Source organism: Geotrypetes seraphini, chromosome 1 (genome assembly GCF_902459505.1).
Source record: "Geotrypetes seraphini chromosome 1, aGeoSer1.1, whole genome shotgun sequence".
NCBI classification, from domain to species: Eukaryota; Metazoa; Chordata; class Amphibia; order Gymnophiona; family Dermophiidae; genus Geotrypetes; species Geotrypetes seraphini.
This window is the reverse complement of record NC_047084.1, coordinates 203167897-203195140: the sequence shown is the minus strand read 5'-3', so window position 1 is coordinate 203195140 and position 27244 is coordinate 203167897. Positions and strand designations below refer to the sequence as shown.

Genomic DNA, 27244 nt, shown 5'->3' with positions numbered 1-27244 from the left:
GAAACTTAAGTTCTTTTGAGAATCGCACCTAGCTGCACCTAAGGTCATCTCTGCTCCTAACTACACCTACTTTGACCTTAGGTGCCGGTAGACGCCTTGCTGTAGAAGTGATTTCAATGCCTACTTTTTGTAAACAAGTTTTTAATTGGTTTTTAATGGCACGGTCAATTACCATGTCAATTAAAGCCCATTAAAGCAATTAAGTTAGGCAGTGATAGGGCGCCTACTGCTGCCTAACTTACAGCGCCATTTACAGAATCAAGCCCTTTGTGTCCTGTGCCCCAGGGTGTAATAATGTACTGCACTAGCCCAGCATCTTTCACTCAAAGAAGATCCTCAAGCATATTACAATCACACATTCTGGACCAAAGGCGTAGCAAGGGGTGGGGGCACCCCTCCCCCACATCTCCCACTCCTTCCTGAACCCCCTGCCACACACGTGCCCCTTCCCTTCCCCCATACCTTTTTAATTTTCCAGGTGAGAGCAACAGCATGAATTTGCTGCCCACGTTGGGTCGGCTATCCCTCTGATGTCACTTCCTAGGTGAGGGGCCTGGAAGTGATGTCGTAGAGAGGTGACACTGATGTGTGCAGCAAGCTCATAATGCTACTCAAGCAGGAAAAATTAAAGAGGTATGAGGGAAGGGAAGGGGAGCACACATGAGGTGGGGGGGGTCAGGAAGGAGGGGGGCAGAGAGGAGGACAGGTGCCTGCACCCTTTACAAAGACTTCCCTCCCCGCAACCCCCTTACTGCACCAGTGATTCTGAAACAGGGAGCTCAATCCATTACGATTTCAGTGTCATGGGAACAAAGGATTGATTAATCATGTCCATAATATACCCCTAGCCTCATCTGGGATAAAACCTGTACAAATACTGCAGTGCCTGAGTACTGCATGACTGTGCCCATAAACAAGATGGCAACCATAAATAACAAATCAAGCATTCAAAACCACCAGTAAAATTAGAAATGACACTGAAGATATTTTATCTATATGGGTCACAAGCCTTAGGTTATGGAGCTTTATACCCACTTTGGGTTTTCTTATGAAGAAATTCCTCTTCACCTGCTCCTGTTTACATCACTGGCTTGAACCCAATCTACCTACCTTTCAATAAATTTTATGTATTTTATGTATGCTTCACTGATTGTACAGTTCTTCTTGATTGTGAACCGCCTGGAACTCATGATGATTAGGCAGTATACAAGAATAAAGTTATTATTATTAAACACTTAACACTGCATCAAGAAGTGGCAGTCCCACTAACGTTTAACATAGTAACATAGTAACATAGTAGATGATGGCAGATAAAGACCCGAATGGTCTATCCAGTCTGCCCAACCTGATTCAATTTAAATTTTTTAAATTTTTTCTTCTTAGCTATTTCTGGGCAAGAATCCAAAGCTCTACCCAGTACTGTGCTTGGGTTCCAACTGCCGAAATCTCCGTCAAAACCTACTCCATGCCATCTAAGCCCTCCCCAGCCCATCCTCCCACAAACGGCCATATACAGACACAGACCGTGCAAGTCTGCCCAGTACTGGCCTTAGTTCAATATTTAATATTATTTTCTGATTCTAGATCCTGTGTTCATCCACACATGATATATGTCCCAATTAGCACATGGTGCCTGAAGGAATTTAATGCAGGATCACTTGCTGCCTCCTAATTAGGAGGTGCTAAGTGCTCCTGTGTTAACCCAGCAGTTTTTGCCAATTAGCACAGGCTAATCATAACGCACTAGCCACATAATACTTCCATGTCTACTCTCTGCCCATGCCATGTGCCCAGATAGAAAACTTCAATAGTGCATGGTTTAGTACAAGTAAAGAGGGAAATTACCACACAACACTTTAACGCATATGTATAGAGCCTTGCTTTCATGCATTAACTACGTTAACCCCTGAATTTTACATAATGGCACCCACATTTGGGTGCAGGCCCAAGATGTACATGCAATTTAATTGAGTAACAAGCTCTTGACTAGCAATAATTGGGTGTTAATAACCAATTATTACAGTTAATTGGCTCCCATTAGAATGTGTGTGTGCTCAGTGCCAAACTTTTATAGCATGTGTCTGAAAAGGGGATGTGGTCAAAAATTGCCAGCCATATGTCAGTCACACTTGGGCACTGTTTAAAGCAGGGGTGCCAAAGTCCCTCCTCAAGGGCCGCAATCCAGTCGGGTTTTCAGGATTTCCCCAATGAATATGCAAGGGATCTATTAGCATACAATGAAAGCAGTGCATGCAAATAGATCTCATGCATATTCATTGGGGAAATCCTGAAAACCCGACTGGATTGCGGCCCTCGGGGAGGGACTTTGACACCCCTGCTTTAAAGAATCACAGCTAATGGCACCTATCACAAAACTTAGGTGCCGGTAAAGTAGGCCAGGGTTTTACTAGCCTACATTGCAGAAACTTAAGTTCTTTTGAGAATCGCACCTAGCTGCACCTAAGGTCATCTCTGCTCCTAACTACACCTACTTTGACCTTAGGTGCCGGTAGACGCCTTGCTGTAGAAGTGATTTCAATGCCTACTTTTTGTAAACAAGTTTTTAATTGGTTTTTAATGGCACGGTCAATTACCATGTCAATTAAAGCCCATTAAAGCAATTAAGTTAGGCAGTGATAGGGCGCCTACTGCTGCCTAACTTACAGCGCCATTTACAGAATCAAGCCCTTTGTGTCCTGTGCCCCAGGGTGTAATAATGTACTGCACTAGCCCAGCATCTTTCACTCAAAGAAGATCCTCAAGCATATTACAATCACACATTCTGGACCAAAGGCGTAGCAAGGGGTGGGGGCACCCCTCCCCCACATCTCCCACTCCTTCCTGAACCCCCTGCCACACACGTGCCCCTTCCCTTCCCCCATACCTTTTTAATTTTCCAGGTGAGAGCAACAGCATGAATTTGCTGCCCACGTTGGGTCGGCTATCCCTCTGATGTCACTTCCTAGGTGAGGGGCCTGGAAGTGATGTCGTAGAGAGGTGACACTGATGTGTGCAGCAAGCTCATAATGCTACTCAAGCAGGAAAAATTAAAGAGGTATGAGGGAAGGGAAGGGGAGCACACATGAGGTGGGGGGGGTCAGGAAGGAGGGGGGCAGAGAGGAGGACAGGTGCCTGCACCCTTTACAAAGACTTCCCTCCCCGCAACCCCCTTACTGCACCAGTGATTCTGAAACAGGGAGCTCAATCCATTACGATTTCAGTGTCATGGGAACAAAGGATTGATTAATCATGTCCATAATATACCCCTAGCCTCATCTGGGATAAAACCTGTACAAATACTGCAGTGCCTGAGTACTGCATGACTGTGCCCATAAACAAGATGGCAACCATAAATAACAAATCAAGCATTCAAAACCACCAGTAAAATTAGAAATGACACTGAAGATATTTTATCTATATGGGTCACAAGCCTTAGGTTATGGAGCTTTATACCCACTTTGGGTTTTCTTATGAAGAAATTCCTCTTCACCTGCTCCTGTTTACATCACTGGCTTGAACCCAATCTACCTACCTTTCAATAAATTTTATGTATTTTATGTATGCTTCACTGATTGTACAGTTCTTCTTGATTGTGAACCGCCTGGAACTCATGATGATTAGGCAGTATACAAGAATAAAGTTATTATTATTAAACACTTAACACTGCATCAAGAAGTGGCAGTCCCACTAACGTTTAACATAGTAACATAGTAACATAGTAGATGATGGCAGATAAAGACCCGAATGGTCTATCCAGTCTGCCCAACCTGATTCAATTTAAATTTTTTAAATTTTTTCTTCTTAGCTATTTCTGGGCAAGAATCCAAAGCTCTACCCAGTACTGTGCTTGGGTTCCAACTGCCGAAATCTCCGTCAAAACCTACTCCATGCCATCTAAGCCCTCCCCAGCCCATCCTCCCACAAACGGCCATATACAGACACAGACCGTGCAAGTCTGCCCAGTACTGGCCTTAGTTCAATATTTAATATTATTTTCTGATTCTAGATCCTGTGTTCATCCCACACATGATATATGTCCCAATTAGCACATGGTGCCTGAAGGAATTTAATGCAGGATCACTTGCTGCCTCCTAATTAGGAGGTGCTAAGTGCTCCTGTGTTAACCCAGCAGTTTTTGCCAATTAGCACAGGCTAATCATAACGCACTAGCCACATAATACTTCCATGTCTACTCTCTGCCCATGCCATGTGCCCAGATAGAAAACTTCAATAGTGCATGGTTTAGTACAAGTAAAGAGGGAAATTACCACACAACACTTTAACGCATATGTATAGAGCCTTGCTTTCATGCATTAACTACGTTAACCCCTGAATTTTACATAATGGCACCCACATTTGGGTGCAGGCCCAAGATGTACATGCAATTTAATTGAGTAACAAGCTCTTGACTAGCAATAATTGGGTGTTAATAACCAATTATTACAGTTAATTGGCTCCCATTAGAATGTGTGTGTGCTCAGTGCCAAACTTTTATAGCATGTGTCTGAAAAGGGGATGTGGTCAAAAAGTTACATGCAGATTTACAGAATATGGCCTGAGTGCATCCAAGTTCGACATCAGAATTTACACATGACTTTCCAAGGGTAAGTCTGGTGGCTAAAAATTGAGTGTGAAACTGGCACTAAGGGGTGAATTCATGAAAGGGCATTAAGGGCTAGATTCACAAAGCAAACCAATCGTGTACTGATCGGTTTGCGACCCCTTTTTGACCAGATTTCTCTCGGGCCCCATTCACTAGCCTCGCCTGCGATCCGATTCAAATCCATGCATGCAAATTAGGAGAAATGCATGCAAAGTAGGCAGGGACGCAATTCACAACACTACAGATGGTCTGCGCATGCGCGGGAATTGCGTAACAGTATGTTCATTTGATTGCAGATGGGGACGTTCTTCTGATTGCCCCCATTTGTTGCGCAGAATTCGTCAGACCTGCCCAGATCAGGCCCAGTCGGGCAGGTTGGTGAATCCAGGCCTTAGAGTTTTAACAAGTGTTAATGCTTTAGCGTGGACAATCACATTAGCATGCACTAACCACCAAAGACACCTTTTATATTCCTGTGGGCATCTTTAGTGGTTAGTATGTGCTAACATGATTAGCGGGCTAACGCGCTTAACACCCTTTCATAAATTCCCCTCTAAATGCATGCACCCTTTAAAGAACTGAATTCAGGGCTAGATTCACAAAGTGTATGGATCAGATCCAATCCGTGAGGGATCCGATCCGTGTCTGGGGGGGCTGATTCACGAATCGCCCTCATGCAAATGAGGGCAATCGGAATCACGCCCCTATCCGACTGTCGGGATCGCTCTCTAACGATCCCGACACATGTGCAGACCATCTGTAGATGGTCTGCGCAGGCTTAAGAGCAGCATCCTTTTTTAAACATTTTTTAAAAAAATGGTTTTAAAACTTTTTTGCGAGCCCATGTTTTTAACCTGCTTTAAACCCGTGGGTTAAAACCACAGACTTACACTGCGGGAAGGGCAGGAGAGATTCGAGGCAAGTTGGGGGCGGCAGGCAGGAAGATTCAGGGCGTGTTGAGGCAGCAGGCAGGAAGATTCGAGGCGAGTTGGGGTGGCAGGAAAGAGCAGAAGATTAATTTGGGGCAGGCGATCGGGGCTTATAGCAGAGAAGCAGGGCAGAGAGCAGGGTGGCAGAAGGCAGGGCAGTCGGAAAGGGCTTGAGCGATTGGTTCTCAGCAATCACTTGTTTGTGATTGGCCAGCCCAGTTGGTGTTGCAGGGTTTTGATTAGTGAATCACGTCCCTGCCTACTTTGCATGCCGTTCCCCTCATTTGCATGCACGGATCGGAGGATGGTCAGCAGAGAAGTATATGAATGGGGCCGGAGTAAAATCGGTTTGCTTAGTGAATATAGCCCAAAGTGCTGATGTGTTCAGCGCAATTTATTGAATCCAGTCCTTAGTGGTTATTTATTTATTTACAGTATGTATAGACCGCAAATCTGAAAACCCTAAATGATTTACAAAAATAAAACATTCATAATATATCAAATGAACATACGTTACAAAACTAACATATATCAGATAACTACTGTTTATTGAGAGCTTCCATATATCACAATGACAGCACTATGCCAGATCTAGAGGACCTGCACATGACCAAAGGACTGGAAAACATCGGTTTTTATGTCATTGCTGAAGAAAGGTGATGCAAGGGACTGTACCAGCTATAGAACAATCACCCTGATCCCCCATATCAGCAAGATGCTTCTAAAGATTATCCAGAGGCACTTGGGCAATGACCTTGATCGAGAACTTCCTGATGCTCAAGCTGGATTCTGAAGGGCAGAGGGACCCGTGATTGCATCACAAACTTGAGGTGGTCATAGAAAAAGTGAGGGAGTGCCAGAAGTTCTACCTTTGTTGCGTTGATTATTATACCAAGGCTTTTGGCTGTGTTGCGCATGACAAGCTTTGGGAAGCACTGAGTGAGATAGGAGGGCCAGCATGCCTGATCAGTTTAATCAGATCACTCTACTATGATCAAGAAGCTACAGTGCGAACCATGTATGAAGATATAGAATGGTTCAAGATGTATCCTCTCTCCTTTTCTTTTCAACCTCTATGCAGAAGTTTTCATGAGGAAGCTGGACTTAGATGACTTGAATGTTGGGGTGAAAATAGGTAGAAGAATCATCAACAATCTGAGATATGCAGATGATACTACCCTGCTGGCAGAGAATGAGAAGGACCTCAAGAATTTAATTCTGAAGCTGAAAGAAGAAAGCGAGAAGATGGGACTTTACCTGAATATCAAGAAGACCAAAATCATGACTACTGCCAACAAGAAAGTCCACATAAGATCAACAATGAAGAAATAAAAGTGGTTGATAACTTCATTTTCCTTGGGTCCCTCATTAATCACAGTGGTGGTTCGACAGCAGAGATCAAGCATTGATTAGCACTGGGATTGGCAGTCATGGTGAGCATGGACCAAATATGGAAGTGCAAGGATATCTCAATCACCATCAAACAAAGACTGATCACTGCCATTGTGTTCCCAATTACGACACATTGCTGCGAGACATGGACACTCACAAAAGCAGATAAAAGAAAAATTGACGCCTTCAAGCTGTGGTGCTGGAGAAGACTTTTACAAATCCCATGGACAGCTAGGATCACCAACAAAGGAAGGCAAGATTACCAGACAGAAACTGCCCTATTTTGGACATGTGATGATGGATAATTCATTAGAAAGGGAAGTGCTACTCAGAATGGTTAGTGGTAAAAGGAAGAAGGGGAGATCAAGGCCTATTGGCTGAATACCATCATGAATGATATGGGAATGAATGACATGGGAATGAAAATGAAGCAATTGAAAGAAGCTGTTGAAAATAGGGAAACATGGCGAGGACTGGTCTACTGGCCTACAGAGTATCCAAGGGCCAAACATGACTGAATGGAGTAATAGTCGTATACCGCTATTAATGACTAGGTAGTCAATTCAGAGTGGTTTACATGAGCCTCTATGATGGTGTTACAATACATGAGCTTCAGTAGTGGTGTATACATGAGGTATAATTTATGATTTTCTATAATAATGTTACAATATATAAACTTTAGTAATGATAACAGTCCTGATAACAGTTCATAATACAGCCAACACTAGGGTTAACATATTTTATAAAAGAAAACCCCGGACCTATGACCCCACCTCCATTCCACCTCCAGGCCCGCCCCCAGAAAGCCTCCTCTCTTTGCTACAAGCTCCAGTCAAGTCTGGAGGGCCTGGAGCATGCACGGATGCATGCAACATCATCTGCAAATGCTCAGAGGTCCTCCAGATGCGGCTGGATTTTGTAGAGGTTTTCCAAAACCCGGACAAACACTGGTTTGAGGACATGTCTGGGTTTTCCCAGACGTCTGGGAATCCTAGTCAACACACTTTAGTATAAGTCACCAAAAGTTAGAGTAGCCTTTTTGTTATCATTCTTTAACTTTAGGGTGCCAGAATTGACACTGGTGACTTTAGGAATTCTCGGTACTTTTAGTATTTGGCATATGTGAAAGAGGCTTATAAATGAATGATACAATAGTGATACCAAAGAGTTTTTAAATGTCATTGTGTCCATTTAAAAGAAAAAAGATACTTGTGACATGGGTTGGCCACTGTTGGAAACAGGGCTTGATGGACCCAGTATGGCAACTATTATGTTCTTGCTCATGGGGGAAGTGGGAGAGGGGGGATATATATTTATTTCTGCATGTGGAAAGGATGAGCTATTGATTTTGTTACATTATTTAGAAAACTGAAAAGTACAAAAAAAGATGTCACCCATTTGTAAAGTTGTTTTAGTAACAGTTTGCCATTATTTAGTTCCTAGTGGTCCACCTTCAGCAACACTCGCAGCTTCTTCCAACAAGGTCAGTGGTGGAGACAACTTCGATGTGGTCTGCACAGTTTTGGGGGAGCCTGATGTTGCAGTGGAATTTAGTTGGACATACCCAGGCCAAGAAGTAAGACTAAAACTTCCTATTACATTGTTTTTTTTCCAAAAATAAAATGTAGCAATATAGAACTTGTTGGAAGATAAATTTCACTTGGCCCACGTAGTCTTGCCAGATGCCCCTATATCAGATGCCCCTACATCTAAATCAGGGCTGCCCAAGTCCGGTCCTCAAGATCTACTGGCACGCCAGGTTTTCTGGATATCCACAATGAATATGCATGAGAGAGATTTGCCTGCACTGCCTTCTTGTTATGCAAATCTCTCTCATGCATATTCATTGTGGATATCCAGAAAACCTGGCCTGCCAGTAGATCTCGAGGACCGGACTTGGCAGACCCTGATCTAAATTGACCCAACACCTTGAATATTGTGTGTAGTTCTGGTCGCCACTCTCAAAAAACATGCAGCAGAATTAGAAAAGGTACAGGGAAGGGTGACAAAAATGATAAAAGGTTATGAGGAAAGGCTAAAGCAGCTAGTGAACATTATCTATCTGACAATTACTAAGAAAGACATGGCGAGATTATTACTGATACAGAACACAGCGGTCAGACTGATCTATGGCCTGAAGAAGTATGACCATGTTACGCCGTTCTATTGTGAGTTACACTGGTTGCCAATGGAGGCTCAGGTTTTGTTTAAGGTGGGTTGTTTTTGTTATAAGGCTTTATATGGTACACCTACACTCTATCTGGTTAAGAGACTTTCCATAGCATCATATAAACACAGCAGAAAATCTCATGCTTTGTTTAATTTTCCCTCTGTATAGGGCTGTAAAAGCAAGAAATTTCTTGATCACACTTTGGCATTCCAAGTAGCTTCCCATGACAAAGAATTTTGATCGTTGTTGCTTACAGTTTACTCTTACAAACATTTCAGAACACAGTTGAAAACTTATCTCTTTTCAAAATACTAGGTCAAATAACTTATTCTTTTCTTACAGATTATATTCATTGTTTATAATCTTTTGGAAACCGCATTGAACTTATGGTTCTGCGGTTAATAAGCACAATGTTATGTTATGTGCTCTTCAGCCTGGACAAGAGACAACTCAGGGGAGATATGATAGAAGTCTATAAAATACTAAGTGGAGTGGAATGAGTAGATGCAAATCACTTGTTTACTCTTCCAAAAACACTAGGACTAGGAAGACATGTGATGAAATTACTAAGTAGTAGATTTAAAACAAACAGAAGAAAATACAAGGTCTGTTCAAAAAGTTCCAGGACCGATTTCATAAAAATGTATTAAACAATCTTACAACTTATTCCATTGGGTCCCTTTCAAAGTACTCCCCTTCCCTACGTATACACTTTTCCCAATGTCATTTCCACTTCTGGACACAGTCCTTAAATGCATCTTCAAGAATCGCCAAAAGATTTTGCTTTATGTCTTCAATAGTGTTGAATGCTTTCCTTTCAGCGTGGATTTAAGTTTAGGAAACAAGAAGAAGTCAGCAGGAGCCAAGTCAAGAAAGTAAGGTGGCTAAGGAAGAACTATCATCGCGTATTTGCAGTTATTATTCTGGTCGTCGATCATCAATCCTGGAACAAACTTTGCTGTAATGCGAGACATCCGCAACTTCTCTGTTAGGATGTTGTGGCATGAGCCAATGGAGATATTGCATTTCTCTGTCAATTCTCTAACAGTTAATTGCCGATTAGCACAAGAACCCTCGCATGGTCAACATGATCATCATCAGTTAATGTTGATGGCCTTCCAGTTTGCAAATCGACAAACAACTGATTCATGACCACTTTTGAAGCGTGAATACCATACCACGACTTATGACATGTTCCCTATAAACCACTTTCAACATTTCATAATTTTCTGTAGTGGTCTTACCCAATTTAAAACAGAACTTCATACTGTAGTGCTGCTCATTGAGGTCACACATGATGAAAAATAGCCAATCACGAAAACATACTTTCACAAAAACAGATATCAACAAACGGAAAAAAGGAAGTTACTCGTGAGGTTTCAAGCTATTCAACACCACCTAGCGCATCTCAAAAGAACTTTCCATTGGAACACAGTTCAAACTGTCCTTGAACTTTTTGAACAAACCTCGTATTTCTTCACTCAGCCGGTAATTAAACTCTGGAATTTGTTGCTGGAGAATGTAGTGAAAGTGATTAGCTTTGGATAGTTTCCTAAAAGAGAAGTCCATAAGCCATTATTAAGAAGACTTGGGGAAATCTATTGCTTATTCCTAGGATAATCAACATAAAATCTGTTTTATTCCTTGGGATCTAGCCTGGTACTTGTGACTTGGGTTGGCCACTGTTGCAAATAGGATACTGGCCTTGATAGACCTTCAGTCTGTCCCAGTATGGCAAATCTTATGTTCTTATGACTTAACTCATCTCATTCTTTTGTTATTACCATGGCCCTTTGAGTTCCAACACATCTTGGTCCCTATCAACTCTATAGGGAGTCTTCTCTGTGTACCTACTACTACCAAGTCAATAAATTATTATTTCTTTTGAGCCCTCTTCCTTTCGACTTCAGTTCAATGCCAGCTTTTCGTCATTTTCTTTTGGGAAAAAAATATTTTTGTGCACTTTATTGAAGTTCATCAGATATTTCGAAAACTACAAGAACGAGAGGACATTCGGAAAAATTTAAAGGGGACAGATTCAGAACCAATGCTAGGATGTTCTTCTTCACCCAGAGGGTGGTGGACACCTGGAATGCGCTTCCAGAGGGTGTGATAGGACAGAGTACGGTTTTGGGGTTCAAGAAGGATTGGATGATTTCCTGAAGGAAATGGGAGTAGAAGGGTATAGATAGAGGATTACTATACAGGTCCTGGACCTGATGGGCCGCTGCGTGAGCGGACTACTGGGCATGATGGACCTCTGGTCTGACCCAGCAGAGGCATTACTTATGTTCTTGTGTTATTTGAGTAACTCTGTAATAGGCCTTCTTTCCTTAACACAAAGTATATTTCGAGTACCGTGAGCTTCTCAGTATAATAGTGATTGTGGGCCCTGCATAATTTTGACTGCTATTTTTAGAAATCCTACTGTCCTATTAACATTTTTATAAGAGTGCAGTACTTGAAGTAGATTCTCACCGGTGACCTATTCAACCTCCTTTGGTGATTCCTTTTTTAATGTGCTAAATATAATAAAAGTGATTTTATAACAGGCCACCTAACTTCTGCAGCAGGTATGTGAATGGCTGGAACTAGTTTAGGCTGAACAGGGCATTGCTCTGGGCACCATATTTCTTTGGGCAGTGGTAGGGCCAGTGTTAGAACTGCTGGGGCTCAAGGCAGATATTGAGGGAATCACCAATTCCTCTTCTCCTCACCCCTCCCCCGATTTCCCCACCTACAAAATGTCCTCCCATCCAGCATCTCTCCCTTTTTCATCAGAGCAATGTCCCAGATGCTGTAGCACCTAGTTCTTGCACTTGGTATTCAGATAAGTTACACAAATGGGATGCCCATGTGGGATCCCTTAGAGGGTTAAGCCAAGGGAACCTGTCACCAGGAGTGGGATCCCTAGGATAGTAGACTTGGGGGTGGGTCAGTAGAGTGGGCAGACCTGATGGGCTATGGCCCTTATGTGCCGTCATCTTCTATGTTTCTATATGTTCTAAGAGCATGTACTTTTTTTTTTTTTAATTACCAAAGGAAAGTACCTCCACACATTTACTCATGCTATTTAGTACACACAAACTTCCAGCTTATTTTACATGTGTATTTTTTTAAAGAACACACAAACACTAACCCCTTCCTAACTCATCCCCAGGAATCCTCTACTCCACTGTTCTTCATTGCAAGGCCAACAAGCCAGTGGCAGCCTGCAGTGACCTCTTGTGCAGCTCAAAGCTCCCCATCCGATTTCAAAGGCCCCCTCACCTCTAAAGCTACAAGGAAGGCTCCAGCGTGGCAGTCATTCTCCAGTGCTATCAGTGGCCTCCTCTGCACAATTCTTCTTCTGGAGTCCATCCCCCTCTGAAGGGCATGGGCAAAACCGTGCAGAGGAGGCCGCAAGAAGCAATAGAGAAACACTGCTGTACCAGCACCTCCATGTAGCTTTCAAGCTATGGGGGGGGGGGGGTGCGTTGGAACCAGGTGGGAAGGTCATTTGGTAGAACCAGGGGTGGTGGGGAGGAAGAAGGGAGAGGCACTGAATGGGAGGGAGTAAAGAGAAGAAGAACAAGGGGCACATGGATGGAGGGGAAGAGGAGGGAAGAGATGGTTCACATGGATGGAGAGAAGTGATGTGATGTATATTAACATACAATTTAAAAAAAAACCTATAAAAACTCCTTTTCACAGAGTGTTTGATGTGACAGTTGGATGTGGACCCAACAAGGTTCGTGTTTTGGCTAGCTATAGCTTTCCTCAGGGGTCCTAAGAGGATGACATGAATGTGCATGAATGAGGATAATTGAAAAATGGTTCTATTGTATGGTAACTAAATGCTATCATGAAATTGTGAGATTGTGACAAAAGTGTTTATGCAATATTGCAGTGAGAGAATGTGTGAGAAATATAAAGATGTGTATGAGAGAACTAGAAGTCCTCACAAAATCACTAAAGGGCCGAGGACCCACATAACTATTGTGGTGTGAGAGATGGTGATTGTGTAAAAAAGTACTGGAGGTCCTCACAGTTAGAAGAAAATGTGAACATAAGAACATAGGAATAGCTTTACTGGGCCAGACCAATGGTCCATCTAGCCCAGTATCCCATCTTCTCAGAGGCCAATCCAAGTCAGAAGTACCTGGCAAAAAATCATATAGTAGCAGCATTCCATGCTACAGTCCCATGTCTGTCTCAACATATATATAAAACAGTAGAAATCACTTGGTGTTTCATTGAAAGCTTAGTGTCAACTGATACTCCGAAATTATGCATTTTATTCAATACTGATAATTCCAAATTATCCAAAATAAATAATACATCTTAGAATGTCAAAAGATGAAAAATCTGACACTAACAGGACATTAGTTTTTGCCATATTAAATTTTAAAGTTTCCCATTAGCCATTGACTACTAGATGCAAATAGTCATAGAGTATCATCCAGATTATATTTAATTTTGATTTTAAAAAATGGATATCATCAGCATAGATACAAAACACCACATCATGGACTACCGCAATGCGCTATTTAATGGTCTCATGGGAAAAAAGATATGAGGTCTCCAGCGTGTATAAAATACGTCAATCAGACTTCTAAAAAAACCTCCATCCTGGTGACCCTGTCTCCCAGGCTCTATTGTCAGCTCACTGGCTGCCCATAGCCAAACGTTTTGTCTTTAAGGGCCTGAAGTTAGCATTCAAATTCTTGCACAACATGGCACTGGGCTATGTGACGATCAAGCTTCCTTCATATGTGCCACCTATGTCCCTTCGCTCCCAGTATGAAATACACCTCAAAACGTCCCCTGTCCATACAGGATGATTTGAGTGACTGGGGATCCAGGCATCTGGTGGCAGCCAAAATTTACGGGTCCAAAAACTGCTGTTGAGATAGGCATGGGAGAAGTTACTGCTTGGCCTGGATTGGTGGCGTGGAATCCTGCTATTGTTCGGGTTTTGCCAGGTACTTGTGACTTGGATTGGCCTCAGTGAAGACAGGATGCTGGGCTAGAAGGACCATTGGTCTGATCCAGTAAGGCTATTCTTATGTTCTTAACTTAGACACTTAAAATTAGGGCACTCAGCTAGTATTCTATAATGGCACATAAGCACATAACATAACATAATCTGTTACGGAATACTACGCATTTGGATGCCTGACTTGAAGCATGGCCATCTACCCTTTCCACTCCACTCAGTATTTATAGACCTCTTATCATATCACCCCTGAGCTGTCTCTTCTCCAAGCTGAAGAGCCCTAGCCACTTTAGGGAAGTTGTCCTATCCCTTTTATCATTTTCTTTGCCCTTCCCGGTACCTTTTCTAATTCCGCTACATCTCTTTTGAGATATGGTGACCAGAATTGCACACAGTATTCAAGGTGCAGCCGTATCATAGAGAGATACAAGGGCATTATAACATTTTCAGTTTTGTTTTCCATTCCTTTCCTGATAATTCCTAACATTCTATTTGCTTTCTTAGCCGCTTCTGCACATTGAGCATTTGACTGAACTTGCAGTTAGTTTTGTTAAAATTAGAACAGCTTGGTTTGAAGGATGTGGTTCTCCAATGGTTTTCTTCTTACTTGAGGTGTTGATCATTTTGTGTTTGTAGTAGAGGTACGGTGTCATAGGAGGTCCCCCTTGCAAGAGGTGTACCTCAAGGCTCTGCGTTGTCTGCATTGTTAGGAGTCATTTTTCTTTCCCTCATTCTGAAGAATCAACAGGGCTGTACTGAGATTTGCTTGGCCTCAGCAGCTCTTGAAGATTCTTCCTTTAAAAAGGAACATTCCAAGACCTGGGGTTATATTTAAAAGAACTAGGAAATTAGATTTTTTTTCTCTCTCTCTCTCGGGGAGCAATTTTCTCCAAATGAGTTAGGGGTCCTTTTATCAAGCATTAAACCACCTGCCGTGCTAGCCACCAACGCCTGCATTGAGCAGGCGTTAGTTTTTTAGCCGGCCGCGGGGGTTAGCACGTGATGAAATGTCCAACGCGCTAACCCCGCTAGCGCGGCTTGATAAAAGGACCCCTTAGTTTTGCACATCAAAACAATGGTAAAGGTATATAAGTAGTTCAAATTCAATTTCTCATACAACAGCTGGCTTATTGAGATAAAAATAGGGTATCATATCCAAAGACCACTTACACTCTGCTTGGACATAGATGAGTCAATTTAGGCTCCCTTTTATCAAGCTGTGTTAGGGTGTTTTTTTTAAATCTCCAGCCAATGCGGTAAAAACTCCAATGCTCATAGGAATTCTATCACTATGGCCTAAGATTTAAAAAACCCTAACACGGCTTGATAAAGGAGTGGGAGGGGGGAGCATTAATCATTTACCCCAGTTTTTGTATTTATAAAGATGAACAAGTAAAAGTGAGTTCAAACTGCAGCTGTATTATAACCTAAGTCCTAGGGCTCCTTTTACGAAGCCGCATTAACGGTTTAATGCGCATAATAGTGTGCGCTAAACTGCCGGCCGCGCTAGCCGCTACCACCTCCTCGAGCCGGCGGTAGTTTTTCGGCTAGCGCAGGGGTTAACGCGTGATACAAAGTCAGCAATTTGGTATGAATATTTATTTAAAATTTTTTGTAGCCCGCCTATCTACAAATCTAGGCAGGGAACAATGCAAACATCCAAAATCAGCAAATGACAAACAACAAAATGCAATAGCAATACACATCGAAGAAAAAAAAATCATAAAACATCTGAACATTGTTACACAATCATAAAATACATCTTCAAAAAGACAGTTCAAAGCTAGTCCCACCCAGAGCCTAACACTGAAAGATAGAATCTCATATACCTACACAGCTGGTGCCAAAATAATACAGTTTTTACTTCTTTTCTAAATTGACAAAGCATGGTCAATTGATGCATAGAAACTGACAGGGCCCCGAACCGACAACATGGAATTCCGACTGCCAGCAAGTTTCACAGTTACTAAGGATGGAATTTTCAATCTCAAACTGTCAGCCGACCGCATCTCACGGGCAGGAGAGTACTATCGAAAGAGTGAGCAAACAGCTATAGGACAATTGCTTTGAAGTAATTTAAACATCAAACACAAGATCTTATTGGGCAGCCAATGAAACGCATGTAATATCGGGGTGATATGATCAAATTTGGACACATGAGCAATAATGCCTGTATCAAGGAAACTCTTGAGTACTGAGAAGTGAAGCTATTTCACATTATTTAACACTTCCATAGAAAATGGCAGCCATTTGTTTGAAAATGCTTTTTTAAACCTCCTCACTCATATAATCCACTAATGCTTGGAACCAGCACAGTGGCAAATTCCCCCCCCCCCCCCTCCTCCCTCATTTAAGTCTCTTGGTCAAAATTGACTTTCAAAAAATTAGTAGAGACCAGGGCTGTGCTGAGAAGGGAGAGAGAGAAAAAGAGTATTAGGGACTGTGAGGGACAGTGTAGGGCTGTAGAGGGAAAAGCGGATAGTACCAAGGCTGTGAGGGACTGTGACAGGATCCTGAGGCGAGAAGAAACCTAGTAATGTAAAGTTTTTGATCAGTATTTTTATTAATATGAAAAAATGCAAAAGAAGAAAATGCTGAAAATACATTCTGGCCAATATTCAGCTTTCTTTGGCAGTTGGCATTTTTCTTTTTAAATGCTATCTGCCCATGGCTGAAATAAATGAAGGATATTCAGTGCTATTTGGATACCAACTGTCTTTATGCACATCAAGCTTGTTAGACTCCTGATGCAGGCATTTTTGCTGAAACACAGTTGTTTGTTTTTTTATTTCTCCCCCGCCCTTTATCCAGGGCGAGTTACATATAAACATACAAAATAAGACATTAACATTTGTCGTACAAATCAATAGAAAAACACACTGTAACAAATTACATGCTTACAAATAAAATCAAATTGCATATGACATACACGTCGCATCAACGATGAATATCATTTAAGGCAAAAACTAGCGAAACCCTAACATACATCAAAATATAAAATTAGATAAGGCATACAAGATGCCTCAATGGCAGACATCATTATGCCAGATAAAACAGACCAGACTATCGAACACCTCTGTGACCAGCACTCAGCACTCGACTCTTTCTCCCTCAGCCTAACTCAGACCCTATATTTCATCTTACAGAGCAGGTGTCTTTTCAGCATTTTCCTAAAGTTCTGTAAATTTTGCTCTTGGCGAATATATGCTGTATGGTTGCTCCACTCCATGGGGCCAATGCAGTAAAAGACACTGTTTCTGGAAGAGGAAAGCCTTACATCCCGCACAGATGGAACAGACAGATTGCAATGCTCAATGTTGCATCATGCTTCTCCAGGTGCTATTGTACATCGTAGTGACTGTTTTTACCTTCATCTGTTATTATTAATAAACAGAAGGGACTATTTTACTTTTGAACTCCACGCCTTTTTGAGACCTTATTTTCTTTGTTTGGACTGAATATATGGCGGCTGGTGCTACTACCTGGATAGCAGTAATATTGAGACTGCTATCCAGATAAAGCTAGGACAGCCTATTTGCTGTTCTAATTCTATACATATAATAATTTTATTCTTATATACTGCCAGACCAGAAATGGTTTATCGGCAGTTCACAACAAGTAGAGCTGAGCATGCAGCGAAAAAAATACAATTCAGACTGAATATCGCTGCTAAATGGATAACTCTTAACGCTTCCAAAGCTCTGCTTCTGGCCCACTGAAGCGATACAACAAAAGGAACAGGAGATGCTACCTTCTCAAGGTAGAAAGCCAAGAAAAACAGCAAAGGCATCCTGAGATGCTTAGTTTCCTTATTATATCGATTAAGACTCGACACGTACATGTTTTAGCCACATTGGCCTGCTTCAGGAGTCTGAGTCTTGTACTTATAACATTAAATGATATCACATAAAAGAATAGCCTTATTGTTATTGGTCTTTAACCAGAAAAAAGATGAAGCATGCACTCTTTTCAAGTCAGTGTGCCAGATACTAATACTGCTCAAAACAATATCCATATAGTGCTGGGGTAATCTGAAGGATATTCAGTGGCACGATCTGGATGCCACTGAATATCTGTGGACAGCCCAGATCAACATAAATAGGATAATTTCCAAAGTTATCTAGATATTTGCATTTGAATAGTGGGCTCATTGATTTTAAGTATCTTCAAAAAACATTATTTAGTGAAATGTACAAACACTGAAAAGTACATCTTAGAAACACCTAAAATCTGAAACCCCAATTTGAATGATGCAGATACTTCAAATGACAGTTTGTAGGGAGGTTTTCCTGCACATGTTGGTTATAGAAGGATGTTAAACCAATCCTGTAACATATATATGTCCACTGTCAGAAGATCTGGACTATCAGGTATTTGAAAACAGTTTCTATTAGCAATTTTGAAGCAATGTATAATTAGATGGTGGTTGTGGCCATAGACCCATTTTAAAAAGATTGGGGTTGCCAAACACAAAGCAATTTACCCCTCCCTGGATACAATGTAGACTGTTCAATACTGAGGGTACTCATCCCCCACTGGAATCCACAGAGCTGACTCTGGGTTTGTGGCTTCATGTCTTAAGGACTCCTAAACAGACTTAAAGATCTCAGTATGTATACCTTGGAGGAAAGGCGGGAGAGGGGAGATATGATAAGAGACATTTACATACCTACATGGTGTAAATGCTTATGAGCTGAGTCTCTGTCATTTGAAAGGAAGCTCTGGAATGAGAGGGCATAGGATGAAGTTAAGAGGTGATAGGCTCAGGAGTAATCTAAGGAAATACTTTTTTATAGAAACGGTGGTTTATGCATGAAATAGTCTTCTAGAAGAGGTGGTGGAGACAGATACTGTGTCTGAATTCAAGAAAGCCTGGGCTAGGCATGTGGGATCTCTTAGAAAAAGGAAGAGACAATGATTACTGCAGATGGGCAGACTGGATGGGCTATTTGGCCTTTATCTGCCATAATGGTTCTATGTTTCTATTTATAATTAAGACATTATTTATAATCTTACCTTTTACTATATATGCAACCTTTCTATGATGGAGAAATTAGCTGATAATGTATAAGTTGCCCAGGCCCATATTTTCTCAATGGCACCTTAACTTAGGTGCCAGTAGAAACGTAAGCGAAAAATCGCTGTTTAAAACGCTACTTAAAACAAATTTCAAGGCATCTACTGGTGCTGAATTATGCCGCCGGAGGCACCTAACGTCACTGTAGGCATGGCTAATACCAGAAGTGGGATTAGGCACCTCCGAAGGTGCGATTCAAATCAAAGGTAGGCGCTGGAAACAAAGGCTTGAAAACCCTCGCCTACCTTTCCAGCACCTATCTTTGCCGGAGGCACGATTCTCTAAATGGCACCGTTATGCGTTTGATATGCAATTGGCGGCCGCTTTTAAGGCGACCGCCGACAACGGCTCCATTTAGAGAATCCCGGCCATGTTATTCTCCAGAATGAGAAAAAGTCACTTCAGCAATAAAATAAATAAATTCTTACACACACATCCTGCTCCTCACTTTAAGCTTATAAATACACACACAAACACTTACTTTGTGCCAGAAATTGTTGTGACTGAAACTGTCTTGAATATTACCTTAGACCAATCAATGCTCAATATGTAAATAAATGGTTTCTAAGGTGCTCAGTAAACGTCTTGTGTCACCTTAATAAATGTTTTCAATAATTTTATAGTCTGTTTAATAGACCTCAGAACCACCACTCCTCCGTCTCACCGAAGTGTAATCACGGGGAGCTGCAAGTGGTGCACTCCTCACTGGTCTATTTAATTTAAATTTTATATCTTTCCTCCAATTCTTATGCTTAAATTTACTTATCTTAGTAATAGCGAACTATCAGTTCTCACGGTAGACAGGTGGTAAGACCAGACATGTTTCACAATTGTTTCTTCAGGGGTCTGTCAAATGCCGCTGCCATCCAACTCTAATCAATCTTTGTCTATTAAACAGACTATAAAATTATTGAAAACATTTATTAAGGTGACACAAGACGTTTACTGAGCACCTTAGAAACCATTTATTTACATATTGAGAAATTGTGTGAAGCATCTTAAACAAATAGAATTGCTGGACAACCATAGGCAGAAGCAGTAATTATGATTTCCTTATGTGGATGTTTTGAAACAGTATGAAAGACCTGTCGCTATTCAAGACTCTTGGAGACTGGTCAACCGAGGAATTGGACATACCACGAGATTATCACAGAGTGTGATTAATGTAGAAGATTTTGAAACCATTGATGCTGGATATTATATCTGCACAGCCCAGAACCTCCATGGACGGACTACTGTTTCTATTCAGGTGGAAGGGTTGTAAAGCACAATAAAACACTCTTGTAAGCTTATTTTAAAGAAACAAACTACCATTATGTGGTTGGGGAATGAAAAGAGGCCGAATAATGCCATTAAAATAATATTATACTGGAGTCTTAATAGGTTGAGATCATTTAAAGGACCACAATGAAAAGATGTTATAGTACCTGGGCTCGAGAGACTGCACAAATAGCTTCAGGGTCTCACAAGCTCATGTATTATCTATATTCCCGGCCCTTTAAAACAGGGGTCCCAAAACAATAGCCTGGAGGGAGAGTGTGGCACAGTGATTAAAGCTATAGCCTCAGCACCCTGAAGTTGTGGGTTCAAACCCATGCTGCTCCCTGTGATCCTGGGCAATTCACTTAATCCCCTTATTGTCCTAGGTACATTAGATAGATTGTGAGCCTACCGGGACAGACAGGGAAAAATGCGTGAGTACCTGAATAAATTCATGAAAACTGTTTTGAGCTCTCCTGGAAGAATGGTATAGAAAATTGAATGAATAAATAAATATGTCTGAGATAGATTGTGGAACCTAAAACTTAATTGGCTACAGCTAGAAAACACAATAGGAACAGTGACCAATCTTGTGTCCACAAGGGCCAAAAAGGAAGTTCCAGTAGCAGTATCAGCCCATAGACGCTACCGTGTTTCCCCGAAAATAACAGTGTCTTATATTCATGTGGGGCCCAAAAAGCACAGTTACTTACCGTAACAGGTGTTATCCAGGGACAGCAGGCAGATATTCTTGACTGATGGGTGACGGCACCGACGGAGCCCCGGTACGGACAATTTTAGAGTGATTGCACTCTAAGAACTTTTTAGAAAGTTCTAGCTCGGCCGCACCGCGCACGCGCGAGTGCCTTCCCGCCCGACAGAGGCGCGCGGTCCCTCAGTTAGTATAAGCCAGCTAAGAAGCCAACCCGGGGAGGTGGGTGGGACGCAAGAATATCTGCCTGCTGTCCCTGGATAACACCTGTTACGGTAAGTAACTGTGCTTTATCCCAGGACAAGCAGGCAGCATATTCTTGACTGATGGGTGACCTCTAAGCTAACAAAAAGAGGGATGGAGGGAAGGTTGGCCATTAAGAAAACAAATTTTGTAAAACAGATTGGCCGAAGTGACCATCCCTTCTGGAGAATGCATCCAGACAATAATGAGATGTAAAAGTGTGAACTGAGGACCAAGTAGCAGCTTTGCAGATTTCCTCAATAGGAGTGGAACGGAGGAAAGCTACAGATGCTGCCATTGCTCTGACTCTATGGGCCGTGACAGAACCTTCCAGTGTCAGTCCGGTCTGAGCATAACAGAATGAGATGCACGCTGCTAGCCAATTAGACAACGTACGTTTAGAAACAGGACGTCCCAATTTATTCGGATCAAAGGATAGAAAGAGTTGGGGAACTGATCTGTGGGGTTTCGTACGCTCCAGATAGTAAGCAAGAGCCCTTTTACAATCCAAAGTATGCAGAGCTTGTTCCCCAGAATGAGAATGAGGTTTTGGAAAGAAAACCGGTAGAACAATGGATTGGTTGAGATGAAATTCAGAAACAACCTTGGGGAGAAACTTTGGATGTGTACGCAGAACCACCTTGTCATGATGAAAGACCGTAAAAGGTGGATCTGCAACCAGTGCATGAAGCTCACTGACTCTCCTGGCAGAGGTAAGAGCAATAAGGAAAAGTACCTTCCAAGTGAGAAATTTGAAAGGAGAAGTAGCTAAAGGTTCAAATGGAGGCTTCATTAAAGCTGAAAGAACCACATTGAGATCCCAGATAACCGGAGGGGCTTTAAGAGGTGGTTTCACATTGAAAAGCCCACGCATGAACCTGGACACCAGGGGATGAGCTGAAAGAAGTTTTCCATGGACTGGCTCATGAAAAGCTGCAATGGCACTGAGGTGGACCCTGATGGAAGAGGACTTCAGGCCAGAATCAGACAAAGAAAGAAGATAATCCAACAACGTCTCCACCGCTAGGGAAGTGGGATCAAGATGATGAAGAAGACACCAGGAAGAAAACCTCGTCCACTTTTGATGGTAACATTGTAGAGTGGCTGGTTTCCTGGAGGCATCCAGAATGGAACGAACGGGCTGAGATAAAAGAGTATCAGTCGAGTTCAGCCCGAGAGATACCAAGCCATCAGGTGTAGAGACTGGAGGTTGGGATGCAGAAGGGTTCCCTGCTGTTGCGTAAGCAGAGAAGGAAACAGAGGAAGAAGAAAAGGTTCCCTGGAACTGAGTTGAAGTAGAAGGGAGAACCAATGTTGCCTGGGCCACCTCGGAGCAATCAGAATCATGGTGGCTCGTTCCCTCTTGAGCTTGAACAAGGTTCTCAACATGAGAGGCAGAGGAGGGAAGGCGTACAGGAACTGATTCGACCAGTTGAGGAGAAAAGCATCTGCTGTTAGACGGTGTGGAGAGTAAAGTCTGGAGCAGAACAGGGGCAGCTGATGATTGTGAGGAGCTGCAAAGAGGTCTATCTGAGGAGTGCCCCATTGATCGAAGATAGAATGTAGAGTTACAGGATCGAGTGTCCACTCGTGAGGTTGGAGAATTCTGCTGAGTTTGTCCGCTAAGGAATTCTGTTTCCCCTGAATGTATATAGCTTTCAGGAAGAGATGGTGATCTATGGCCCAAGTCCATATCTTCTGGGCTTCCTGGCATAAAAGGCGAGAGCCTGTCCCACCCTGTTTGTTGATGTAGTACATCGCAACTTGATTGTCTGTGCACAACAGAAGGACCTGAGGAAAGAGAAGGTGTTGGAAGGCCTTGAGGGCGTAAAACATCGCTCTGAGTTCCAGGAAATTGATTTGATGTTTCCTCTCCTGGGCTGACCAAAGACCTTGAGTCTGGAACTCGTTCAAGTGAGCTCCCCATGCATACAGAGAGGCGTCGGTGGTGATGACTAGTTGATGAGGAGGCTGATGGAACAGAAGACCTCTGGATAGATTGGAGGATACCAACCACCATTGCAGAGACTGACGAAGAGATGATGTCACAGATATGTGTCGTGAGCAAGGGTCCGACGCTTGGGACCACTGGGTCGCAAGGGTCCATTGAGGAGTGCGCAGGTGAAGACGGGCATGAGGTGTGACATGAACTGTGGATGCCATGTGTCCCAAGAGTACCATCATTTGCCTTGCTGAGATGGACGGCAGAGGAAGTACCTGGTGACATAGAGACTGAAGGGTCTGAAGACGATTGGATGGCAGGAAAGCTCTCATGAGGAGTGTATCTAGGATCGCTCCAATGAATTGAAGTCTCTGAGTGGGAATGATATGGGATTTGGGTAGATTGATCTCGAATCCCAGAAGTTGTAGAAACTGGATGGTTTGGTTGGTGGCCAGAAGGACCGCTTGGGCAGAAGTGTCTTTGATCAACCAATCGTCCAGGTAAGGAAATACATGCAGGTGGTGAGAGCGTAGAAAAGCCGCCACCACAATGAGACATTTGGTGAATACCCTTGGAGATGAGGCAAGACCGAAGGGCAGCACCTTGTACTGGTAATGACAATGATTGATCATGAATCGGAGATATGGTCTTGAGGTTACATTGATCGGTATGTGAGTGTAAGCCTCTTTGAGATCGAGGGAGCATAGCCAGTCGTTTTGATTTAGAAGGGGATAAAGGATGGCTAAAGAAAGCATCTTGAATTTTTCTTTTACCAGATGAATGTTGAGATCGCGAAGATCCAGGATGGGTCTGAGATCTCCTGTCTTTTTGGGAACTAGAAAGTAGCGGGAGTAGAATCCCTGCCCCTTTTGATCTAGAGGAACTTCCTCTATAGCGTTCAGAAGGAGGAGGGATTGGACCTCCTGAATAAGGAGGGCTGATTGAGGACTGTTCAAAGCAGACTCTTTTGGCAGGCTTTGAGGTGGGAGAGTCTGAAAGTTGAGAGAGTAGCCGTGGCGGATGATGTTGAGGACCCATTGGTCCGAAGTGATTACTTCCCACCGGCTGAGGAACAGAGAAAGTCGACCTCCTATTGGTTGAGGCAGGAGAGCAGGAATAGGGATACTGGCTATACTGCGGAGAATGAAGTCAAAAGGGCTGTGACTTTTGCTGAGGAGGTTGTTTTACAGCTTGTTGTTGTTGCTGTTGTCTGGGAGGCTGACGTTGCTGTTGCCTCTGACGCCTAGGTTGTTGAGCAGTGGTAGGCAATGGACGGGCTGTGAAACGGCGTTGATAGGCCGATTGCTGCCTGTATGGTCTTGGCGGAGGAGGCTTCTTTTTATTCTTGAGCAGGGTATCCCAGCGCGTCTCATGAGCAGAGAGCTTTTGTGTGGTTGAGTCCATGGAATCCCCAAAGAGCTCATCCCCTAGGCATGGGGCATTGGCTAACCGATCTTGATGGTTAACATCAAGCTCGGATACCCGAAGCCAGGCCAAACGACGCATAGCTACTGACATTGCTGTCGCTCTGGATGTAAGTTCAAAAGTGTCATATATGGATCTCACCATAAACTTACGCAATTGGAGAAGAGACGACAAGCATGTGTGAAAAGCGGAATGCTTTCGTGAAGGAAGATATTTCTCGAAAGAAGCCATGGTGGTAAGGAGATGCTTTAAATAAAAAGAAAAATGAAAAGCATAATTACTAGCCCTATTAGCTAACATAGCATTTTGGTAGAGCCTCTTACCAAATTTATCCATGGCCCTTCCTTCTCTGCCAGGAGGGACAGATGCATATACACTGGCTCCTGAAGTCTTTTTAAGGGTGGATTCGACAAATAAGGATTCATGTGGTAGTTGAGGTTTGTCGAACCCAGGAATGGGAATTACCTTATATAGAGAATCCAGTTTACGTGGGGCCCCTGGGACAGTTAAAGGAGTCTCTAAATTCTTATAGAAAGTTTCCCTCAGGATGTCATGAAGGGGAAGTTTCAAAAATTCCTTTGGAGGCTGATCAAAATCAAGGGCATCCAAAAAAGCTTTAGACTTTTTGGATTCAGCCTCCAAAGGAATGGACAAGGACTCACACATCTCTTTCAAAAAACTAGAGAAAGAGGAAGTGGCCTGTTTGGAGGATGGGTCAGGGACAGCCGAATCCTCCTCCTCTGAGGAACATTCTCCTTCAGAAAGAAAGGGTTCCTCTGAGTCTCCCCACAGATCAGGGTCCCTTACATGGGAAGAATGGTCCCGAGACTCAGGTGTCGACGTTTGCATGTGTCAGGTTTTGCGCATCGACTTACCCGACCTCATCGATACCGTGTCCGGAGAAGTTATCGGACGCACCGGTGCCGAAGTCTGCACCGATTGATGGTGAGCTCTCGGCTCCGGTGCAAGGACTGGCATCGATACCGATGAGGTTAGGTGAAGCGGTACCGAAACAGTGGAAGTGGATAATACGGGTTCCACAATCGGTACCGATACAGGTTGTTCAACAACCGGTACCGATGGCTCGGTGCGAACTGGCACCGGAAGGTTCGGTGTCATGATAGCAGGAAGGAGTCGTTCTAATTGCTCCTTCAGCTGCACCTGAAGGATGGCCGTAATGCGGTCATCGAGGGATGGCACCGGTACCGCTTTTTTCTTCTGCGGTACCTGCGGTGCCGCTCGACGCCCCGGAGATGAGGAGCCCGATGTCGAGGGACTCACCTCTATAGGGGCGGAGCGCTTCCGCTGGCGTCGAACCGGCGGCAGGATTGGGCTCACTGCACTCGAGGCCGGAAGACGTTCCAGCGGGGAAGGCTTCTTAGCCGGCTTACCTGACTGTTGAGATGCCGGTGTGGAATCACGCGGCGTCGAAGACGAGGGTGCCGACTGAATCGGTGCCGAAGCCGGAGTCGAAGGAACGGGGTCGGACATCTCGGCACCGAACAACAATCGCTGTTGAATTAAGCGATTTTTTAAAGTTCGTTTTTTCAAAGTAGCACAGCGGGTGCAAGAAGAGGCCTGATGCTCAGGACCCAAACACTGTAAACACCAGTTGTGTGGGTCCGTGAGAGATATAGGCCTAGCACACCGCTGGCACTTTTTAAAACCCGGTTGAGGGGGCATGAAAGGAAAAACGGCTTCCGCCAAATCGAAGGCCGAGGCTTCGATGGTGGCAGAAGGCCCCGCCGGGGAAAACCGAAATTGAAGAAAAAAATGAAAGATTTTTTTTTTTTTTTTTTTTAACAAAATAAAAGAAAGAAAAAAGGCAAATTAAGCCAAACGTTTACGCGAGCGGGAAGGCAAGTTAGGAAAAAATTTCAACAGCCGTTGAAAACGCGTCTTCTTAGCTCCGCGGAAACTAAGAAACTGAGGGACCGCGCGCCTCTGTCGGGCGGGAAGGCACTCGCGCGTGCGCGGTGCGGCCGAGCTAGAACTTTCTAAAAAGTTCTTAGAGTGCAATCACTCTAAAATTGTCCGTACCGGGGCTCCGTCGGTGCCGTCACCCATCAGTCAAGAATATGCTGCCTGCTTGTCCTGGGATAAAAGGCACTAGGTCTTATTTACGGGGTATGCACATGATCATCTCTCCCTTCCTCTCCTTCACCCCAATTCTTCCTCTTTCCTTTCTCTCTCCCACATGTGCACCTTTCTTCCCCTCCCTCTGTGCAGCAGAAGTTTGCCCAGCTTCTACCCTTCCCACCTGCCCCCACCGCGCAGCCAAACTCCTGCTGACCCTCCATCCTTCGCTCCCCGCCAACCGCGAGCAAGCCCTACCTTCAACCGAAGCAGCGTCGGGCCGGTGGCACTCTAAACAGGATGCTTTGGCCTTGTCCATTGGGGATTTCACTCTGCCGTGGTTACTGATGACATCATCAGTAGTGCGGCAGAGTGAAATTCCCAACAGACATGGCCGAAGCAGCCTGTTTAGAGCGATGACGGCCCGATGCTGCTTT

At 43.4% G+C, this 27244-nt stretch overlaps 1 protein-coding gene across 1 annotated transcript in view; it reads left to right on the top strand.

Moving 5' to 3' along the window:
- Positions 1–20803, top strand: part of PDGFRL (platelet derived growth factor receptor like) — an 89713-nt gene extending 68910 nt beyond the window's left edge. The window contains exons 5-6 of the mRNA XM_033944206.1: positions 8361–8500; positions 20225–20803. Coding sequence (XP_033800097.1) covers positions 8361–8500; positions 20225–20413 — 329 coding nt within the window. The 3' untranslated portion in view covers positions 20414–20803. The remainder of the gene's footprint in view (positions 1–8360; positions 8501–20224) is intronic.
- The last annotated feature ends 6441 nt before the right edge of the window (positions 20804–27244 follow it).